At 41.8% G+C, this 8,808-nt stretch overlaps 1 protein-coding gene across 1 annotated transcript; it reads left to right on the forward strand.

Annotated features, from left to right (window-relative positions):
• The first annotated feature begins 1,623 nt into the window (after positions 1-1,623).
• On the forward strand, positions 1,624-8,581 carry CAPSL (calcyphosine like). Its single transcript, XM_045887975.1, has 4 exons — positions 1,624-1,760; positions 3,271-3,448; positions 3,761-3,970; positions 8,480-8,581. Exons 1-4 carry the CDS (start codon positions 1,624-1,626, stop codon positions 8,579-8,581), a joined length of 627 nt encoding a protein of 208 aa, XP_045743931.1.
• Positions 8,582-8,808: the final 227 nt, after the last annotated feature.

The raw sequence follows: 8,808 nt of genomic DNA on the forward strand, positions 1-8,808 counted from the left end.
TGTTGGATGAGTTTGAACACTGTCTGTACAGGCCCACTAGGAGCAGAGAGGGAGGTCTCCAAAAGTGTGGTGGGTGGCCATCTGGAATTCTGGTAAACCTGTGCGGTCGGTGCTGGAGAAAGCAAGGGAGGATCCACCCAGCTTTGGGCAGAGCAGTTTCTTCTTGTGCAATAAAGCAGCCAGGACCTAACAGACAAAGGCCTCCTTCTTGCCCTGGTGTCCAAGAGAACTGAGAAGAATTACTCCCACTTGCATTCATGTCGTGGGAATCAGAATGCAGATCAAGAAGGAGGGAACCTATAAGTTGGCTCTTAGGAGGTGCGGTAGGAAATGAGGCAGTTGAGCATTCGCATCCCTGACTTATCTATTCTGGTCTCAGGTTTCAGTCTGAGATTCCCTCTCTCTAAAGTTAAATAATGACATCTTTGTGGGGAGAACTCACAGCTTGTATTGGAGAGGAATAGCCTTAGAGAGCATGAATCTGAGGGTTGTTATCCCCGCTGAAAAGAATCTGCTCCTGGTGTGGCCCTCAGGAGAAGTGCCAGCACTTGGCCAGGGAGGAGGGGCCCTTGAGCCAAGGGCAGGTCCATTCCAACACCATCTTTTCTGAATTTGAATGCTGTGTCTGCCTACCCCTCAACTGTCTTGCTCCTTCATTCACAACTCACATTAAGAAAAGTAATTTCTAGAATCCCTCATTTACTGGGTCAGTGAGCTCATAGGAGGATTAGTTGTTTTTGGAACAGGGAGGAAGTGTAAGATCGTTTAATCCAGTCCTTCCACTTGACAGAGGAAGAGAAACCAGAGGCCCAGAGACTTACTCAGATGTCACAGGGAGTGGGTTGGAGTCTGGACTAGAACTTGGGTCTCCAGGCCCCCAGCCCAGAGAGCTTTCCACTGTCCTGCACATTCTGAAAACCCAAGTTCACTGCAAGAGTTTGTATCTGGCTCAGGGACCTCTCAGGAGGGAGCTTCCCTTTACCTATCCTCTCCTATTTCTGAATATTTAAAACACAAAAGCCAAACTGTAGACAAAAAAAGATATTATATCTATTTGTCAGGAGATAGTGTCTATTTACCATTTTCTGTCTTAAGAATCCAGGTATCAACGAACACTAACCTGTTAAAACCTGCTAGTTATGGGCAGGAATTATGAAGGCCCAGCATGGAGAATCTCAGTCAAGACAGAAACAATAAAAATTAATGTTTAGACCAAAGAAGAGAATACTAAATGTGGTGTCAAAGGGAATGTGTAGAATGCTAAATATAAGAATAAAGCCTAGAAGGGTGGCTCAAAAAGGAGAGTATAGGGAAGTGGGACTTTTCATTTTATGGCAGGAGGAGGGTTTCGGCAAGATGAAAGTGTATCCGGGAAAGGCTGTTTATTTATAACTGTTTTCCAGGCTGGAGAAGTCAGATGTCCGCAGGACTAGATAAGTAAGCAAGAAATACACCAGGCACATAGTTGGTCTAGCTAAAAGTTGGAAATTCTGGAAGGTTCGAGGCTTTTCCCGGGGAAATGGATGAGAGTGTTTTCCTTCTGGGAGAAGCTGCTGACCCTTTGCCCAGCCAGAAGCAGGTGATGAGGCCCAAGCTCTGCTAAGGTGCTGTGAATTCTCTCAGATGGCAGGGACAGCACGCCACGATCGGGAGATGGCGATCCAGGCCAAGAAAAAGCTCACCACGGCCACCGACCCCATTGAAAGACTCCGACTGCAGTGCCTGGCCAGGGGCTCTGCAGGCATCAAAGGACTTGGCAGGTAAGATCCAGGCCAGGGGGTGGCAGGGGGATGAAGTAAAGAGGCAGGACACAGGCGGGTGAGGCTATTACCAGCTCTATGACCTTGAGCAAGTCTTGGCCTCCTAGGGTCTCCGTTCCCTAGTTATAAAATGCAGTTTGGAAGAAGTGATCTCTGAAGTCCCTTGTGACAATTTTTAGGTCTTCGTCGCAGATTCAGCAAGGCTGTGTCTGCGACAAGAGAATACAGATACCGGGACAACTGGAAGTGAAGGGAGAGGCATGTGCAGGTCCAGGAGGCCCCCAGCAGGACATGGAGAGAGACACTCCCAGCAGCTGTGACCATAGCGGCGGGCGTGGAAGAGGGAGGAGGTTGTTCTCAGGCAGTCCGGTCTTGCTCACCTCCGGGGGGCCACGGGAGAGAATCCCACTGCAGTGAATATCCCCTTGGCTTGGTAGGGCCTGTCCTCGGACCCTCTGATAGTGTGAGAAGTCCTCAAGACCAGGAAATCTAAGGAGAAAGAGATTGTTAGCCTCCAGTGGTCAGATCCTGTGCCTTATCTCTCTCTCCTTTTTTAAAAGATTTTATTTATTTATTTATTTATTTATTTATTTATTTATTTACTCGAGAGAGTCCAAGCGGTGGGAGGGTGGTGGGGGAGGGAAAGGGACAAGCAGACTCTGCACTGAGTGCAGAGCCCAGTGCAGGGCTCGATCATCCCACCACCCTGAGATCATGACCGAGCCAAAATCAAGAGTCAGACACCTAACTAGCTTATCTAAATTCCCATTTCAACCGTGATACACCTAGCTTCCACTATCTGCCATCTATTTACTTAATTGTTCAATTCCAGTATACCTTATAGCATATCAGAATTGTTAACTCAAATCTCCATGGGAAATATCTTTATCAACTAGAGTTCAGTGCTTATGTGTGGTTCCTTGTCCCTTTAGTCCTACAGACTCTACTCATTTCCACAGTTACTTAAGTCAGCATACCCCACCCCCACCTTCAGTGAGATTGTTTCAAACTTTTGTAATACAGTTAGGTTCTCTTGTCACTGTCTGCTTAAGTTAAATTCCCCTGACCTCCTAAATAATTTTTTGAAAATTTGTACACATTAAGGTTTACTCTTTGTACTATAAAGTTCTGTGGGCATTAGCAAGTGCATAGGGTCATGTATCCACCATTATAAAATTGTACAGAATAGTTTAACTGCCCTAAAAATCCCCTGTGTTCTGCCTGTTCTCTTCTCCCCTTCCCCTTGTCTTTTTACTGTCTCTATAACTGTGCCTTTTTCAGAATGTCATAGAATTAGAATCACATAGTACATTTTATTTTATGAGATGCTGGGAAGAGGCTCTCTAATTTTGGAAGGAGGGTACAGAACAAAATCTAGGGCTTCTGTATTTTACTTTGAAAAACCTTGAGAGTGGTTCATTTTTAAATCTCCATCCTTACACCTTGTTCTCTGTTTTTTTTTTTTTTCTCTTTCTCTCTTTGTGTGTATGTGTGTGTGTATTTTCTTTAGAGTGTTTCGAATTATGGATGACAATAATAACCGAACCCTTGACTTCAAAGAATTTGTGAAAGGGCTAAATGATTATGCCGTGGTCATGGAAAAGGAAGAGGCAGAAGAGCTCTTCCGGAGGTTTGATAGAGATGGAAATGGAACAATAGACTTCAATGAATTTCTTCTTACATTAAGAGTAAGTGGCCTCATGAATCAGTGTATCTGCTAAGTTTGGCTTTCACATGGTTTGGGTTGGCTATTTGAGGTTTTGTTTTCAGAAATTGTCAGTGTACTGTAGAGGAGATGGGAAGGAGATTGATAACAGGTTGAGGGTCTTTTTGGAGTAATTGTCATGAATGTTGTTTAACAAACATTTTATTTGTTAACAAACAAACATGCAAACCATTTCATACAACACTGAGAGGAAGCAGCGATTTCATGATGTATGATACAAAACAAGCTCATTTTCTTGTGTTGTCTCTGTATGTGTTTTTTTCTATTTATCTAGCCTCCAATGTCTAGAGCCAGAAAAGAGGTAGTTATGCAAGCTTTTAGGAAGTTAGACAAGACTGGAGACGGAGTTATAACAATTGAAGATCTTCGGGAGGTATATAACGCAAAACACCACCCTAAGTATCAAAATGGAGAATGGACCGAGGAACAAGTGTTCAGGAAATTTCTGGATAACTTTGATTCACCCTATGACAAAGATGGACTGGTAAGTACAGGAGTTTAAGTGGAATTTCTTTTGTCGAATTTGTAATTGTAATTAGGAAATAGGACCAAAGCCTTAAGAAATACGTATAACATATTCTTTATAAATAGAAGTAAAATATTTCCTCAGAGACTATCTAGAAAATTGGGAGAGAAAGTGATAAGATATATGTGTGTGCAATATATTGGTAAGGGATCCACATACAGCTAAATACCCATCATCTGGAGAATGTGATATTTTGATTTAACACTCCGTTTCATGGTTACCATACTTAGCCAGCCACGTTCCAATGAACTAGACTACAACAAAGCTTATTGAACTTCAAAATGAAACCATAACTTAATTTTTTGGAATATGATTCACAAGGTGTTTCAGGAGGTGGCAGTGCTTTTCACACTCATCCTCACAACATTGTTTATGATCACATTTTGCTATGTAGGAATGACGTTTAAGGGAGGCTTTCAGTAAAGGGAATGCCAGATAACAGAATTTACTTTGATTTCCTCTATAGCGAGCTTTGAGATTAACTTGCATTTCGAAACTACAGTGAATTTAAGAACAAAAGCCACAACCCCACCTCCATTAACTGGTATCTTCAAGTTACAAATGCATAGCTGGGTAGGGTAAGGCATTGTATCTCTGCGACCGTGTCCAGGCTGAGATGACTTTTATCAACAGCCGTGATTGGACTTCTGAACTCGGCCCCAGTTCAGCTGTTAAGTGTCTTGGAGGCTCTGATGATGGGGAAGGGAGTGTTCTCCTTGGCTGACAGTCAGAGCCACAGAACCCTGGGGACGGTTCTTCCTCACCCCCCTGTGTCACACAGCAAGGAACAAAAGATGGCAATGATAGGAATAGGAAACAAGGCTTCCCCTTCTGAAGGGAATTTCCCCCAACTTTTCTATGAAACTTCATGGTAAGTCTTATTAGCAAGGGGTTAGGGGCCTAGGAAGGCAAACTTTATTTCCTTCCTGCTGACATTTTCCTGCTGGGGATGGAGAAATACCCTTCTTTTTAGTTGAGGGGATTACAGAGGTGGATTAAAAGAAAGGGGGGCTGGTGCTCTAGATTCTGTAGGGCAGCCTAATGCTTAGGGACAGAAATAACAGAACATATGTTTTCTTCCAACATTGCTGGCCCTTGATCTCTGAAATGGCAGTGGAAAAATAGTCAACTGCCATTTCCCCCAAATTAGCCCACCTCTACATGAGATCCCAGGGTGTACTTGCCTCCTCTCTGCAGGTGGTTCCTTCTCCTCATTGCCAGGGGAAACCTCAGCTGCCCTTTGCTCTAACCCAAGTCAAAGTGGCTGGTTGTTATGATTCAGCTGATTTAAAGTTCCCACCCCTGTCCCTTTGACATTTATTTTAACAAGCCATCTTAAATTCTCAAATACTCATAAAGGTCAATGGGGTTTTTAGCAGTTACAGCGTTTGGTATCACCTGAATATCACAGACCCTGTATTAATACCCAGCTGACAGTGCATGATCATCATCTGGGGGTATGTTTTAATAATGTACCTTGCGGGGTGCACCACGGAACTACAGAATCTGATCATTTTTGGGTGGAGATCAAGGATTTGCAATTTTAGTAAGTGCCCCAGATGACTCTTATTCACATTCATATTTGAGATCCTTGTCTCTAAAAGATTCAGAAGTGCCTCTTTTTAATTACTACATATAATACGCACATGAACCTCATTTGCATAATTATGGATCTGGATCATTTATTGACTACTTATCTACTGGGTATTGTACTAAGGGTTTTACAGGGAGATCTCACCAAAAGACATAATGAAAATGTTTCTGAAAAGTGATGTGTGATTCAGACTTTTGTACATTGAATCATATTTTAAATGTGCAAGGAACTGTTGGTGTAAAGAAACTCCATGGTAAATTCTTTTATAAACAGAATAATGAGTTCTTAACTTATCTTTTCCAAATTGAGTTGTTTTACACATTAAGATTTCTTATGGTGAAGCATAGTTATGTTTGAAGCCAGTGCACTCATTTATGGTTAAAAAATATAGCTGATATCCAAGTAAGACAGAATTTAAAATAAGGCAAGAAATTTAGTAGACTCCTCAACTAAGTATTATGCTCAAATTTGTGAACTTTTAGTAGTCTGGGCTAAGCTCTCAAGTAGTCGTGAAGGCTCCTGGGGTTTACAGTAGTCATGGATTTTGACATAATGGATCCTGTATTAATAATCCCCACATCCTACCCTCAGAGCACCCTGTGTCCCAGAAACCATGCGGATGGAGGTATGAAAGCAACCAAATAATGTATGAAGTGAACCTTCTTCACTCTGATTATTTTTTAAAGATTCATCTATTTATTTGAGAGAGAGAGAGGGAGAGAGAGCGTGTGGGCAGGGGGGAGGGGCACAGGCAGAGGGAGAGAGAGAATCTCAAGCAGACTCCCTGCTGAGCATGGAGCCCAAGGTAGGGCTCAATCTCATGATCCTGAGATCAAGACCGGAGCCAAAATCAAGAGTCAGACGTTTAACCGACTGAGCCACTCAGGTGCCACCCTCTCTCCTATTCTATCTCTAAACCCTACCCTAGTTGGGTGAAACTTTCACTTCTTATTTTTTTAATATCTAGGTATGGAAGTTTTCATTTTATATGTTATTTTACAATTACAAATATTTTTAAAGAATCTCTCAGAAGTAGATTAGCCTTTGAGAGAATATGGGTCTTGTTGTCTAGTCTATATCATATAAGATTTTTTTAATAATTAAAATTATTTTAAATATATTACTGAGTGTATATAAATAACCTAAACTTATTTGATGATTTTTTAAAATCAGTCTTAAGCAGAGAAAAAGGTACTGTATTCTGTATCATGACTCAAATATTTCCATTGCTCCCATGTGGGACTTTCTCCATTATATGATAAATATTCTATCCACTAAAGGTAGCATAGTCAAGAGGCTAGCCAAGGGCAGGGGTGTCCACTTTCTTACTTTTTACTAATGTCCAACAAAATAATTAAGTAGTCATTATTACTGAAAAGTGATTTACTACGATGAGGGCAAACTTGGGGACATCATAGGATTTGTGATTCAGGCTATCCTCAGTATAAGTTGAGTCTCAGGAAACAAGCAGAACCCTCACTAAGAATAACTGATGGCCTTTTCTGAAGTGATCAAATGTCTTAGCTCTGATGTCCAGTTTTATGTAACCTGACTCTCAGATGGGGTTTAATGCTAGATAAAGGGGGAATGCAAAGGAGGACGTAAGTAAAGAGATTGAAGAAAGGAGAACATTAATGGTATTCTAATTTTAGTAAAAGTTATGCACATATTTACTTCTACTTCTAGGCCACTGAAAAGCCCAGCTTAACTATTAGTTCAGTCCAATGACTTCCTTCCTTCTGCATTTTACTATTTTGGGGTTGTGTGAGGGGTAGGTACAGGGAGAGAAATATGGATCCTGTGACTTTTTTTCTCTGTTCACTTCTGATTGCAGCAAAAAAAGGTAAGTGAGTTAATCAGCTCCTATGATTCTTAGAAGATATAGGTGGGCACTCTGTGGAAGAAGGGTTTTGAATTATTTCTGGGTTTCACTTTTTGTGATGTTTTTAATCCCTTGTGACACTTAAAATTGAGGACTAACTAGAGAACAATACGTTTCTTAAACAGCCATCATTATTGTCTCTGTGTCCTCCCATGTAAGCCGGGCTGTACTTTGGGCTAAATTGATTGGTTAGAGAGCTCAGCCAAACAGGAAGACAGTTCTTTTCCTGAGTCACCTAATCACTTCAGCCAGTATGGTTGAACTACAGCGTATATATTGCCTACACCTAGTCAAAAATAAGATGGATAACTATTGTTTCTTCTTTCTAAAAAGAAAGTAATATAAAATTCTAGCCTAGGTAAACACATTAATTGATATTCCAAAGAGACCGTTATAGGCACAGGATGGAGAGAGCACCCACCCCCGGTGAGGTGGAGACGCATGGAGCAGCGGGTGCCTTTTTTTTTTTTTACTCACTTTGTGCCTTGAAACGAGTAAGTTCTATCTTAAAAAAGCGTGAAGCCGTGGAGTATTTCACTAGAAATCTATTTCTTTATCCACAGGACAGAATCCCACTTTCTGAAAGGTGAAACGTTATTTGCCCTGACCCAGAACCTGAGGCGCTATTTCTGACGTGTCACAGAAAGCCCATACTAACTACCGCTAAAGAAACTTGTTTCTTATTCTGAGTTTCAGTCGCACTTATCCAAACAGATGGGCTCCTGCTCTTAAAGAAAGGCGAGAACCTGTATCTCACTTTCCATTTAGGTTGGTCTGGAAATTTTCAAGACTTTCTACCCATCTTCCCCTCTGTACCCCTCACGGTCATCCTCAACTTGACTGCTTCCTCTTGTCTGAGATCTCTTCTTGATCTGTGTCACTAAAAAGCCTTGACCAAAGTTTCCCTCCCATTTACAGGTACTGGAGATGGGCCTCCACTGAAGTGGTGGGAGGCAAAGTTTTGTTTTTGTTTCTGACTTTTCCCCTGCAGGTGACCCCCGAGGAGTTTATGAACTACTATGCAGGGGTGAGCGCATCCATTGACACCGATGTGTATTTCATTGTCGTGATGAGAACTGCCTGGAAGCTCTAAATGTAGGACCCCGGGGACAGGGCCTTGGGTAAAGCCACTTGGCTCCAAATGGTTAAACATCAGCCCCAAACAAGAATCACATTTGATTTCATGTTCATCCCAGTGTTTCTTTCATGTCGACACACTACATTTTCTAGGGCAGAAATGGCAGTATGTACTTCACTTCTCTGAAGTTGTTTCCTTAGCTCTACTAGAGGAATTAAAGAAAATAAGATTCAAAAAGCTAC

This window comes from Mirounga angustirostris, unplaced genomic scaffold (genome assembly GCF_029215605.1).
Source record: "Mirounga angustirostris isolate CCGP_5_RB_7025 unplaced genomic scaffold, mMirAng1.0.hap1 SCAF_7, whole genome shotgun sequence".
Taxonomy (NCBI): domain Eukaryota; kingdom Metazoa; phylum Chordata; class Mammalia; order Carnivora; family Phocidae; genus Mirounga; species Mirounga angustirostris.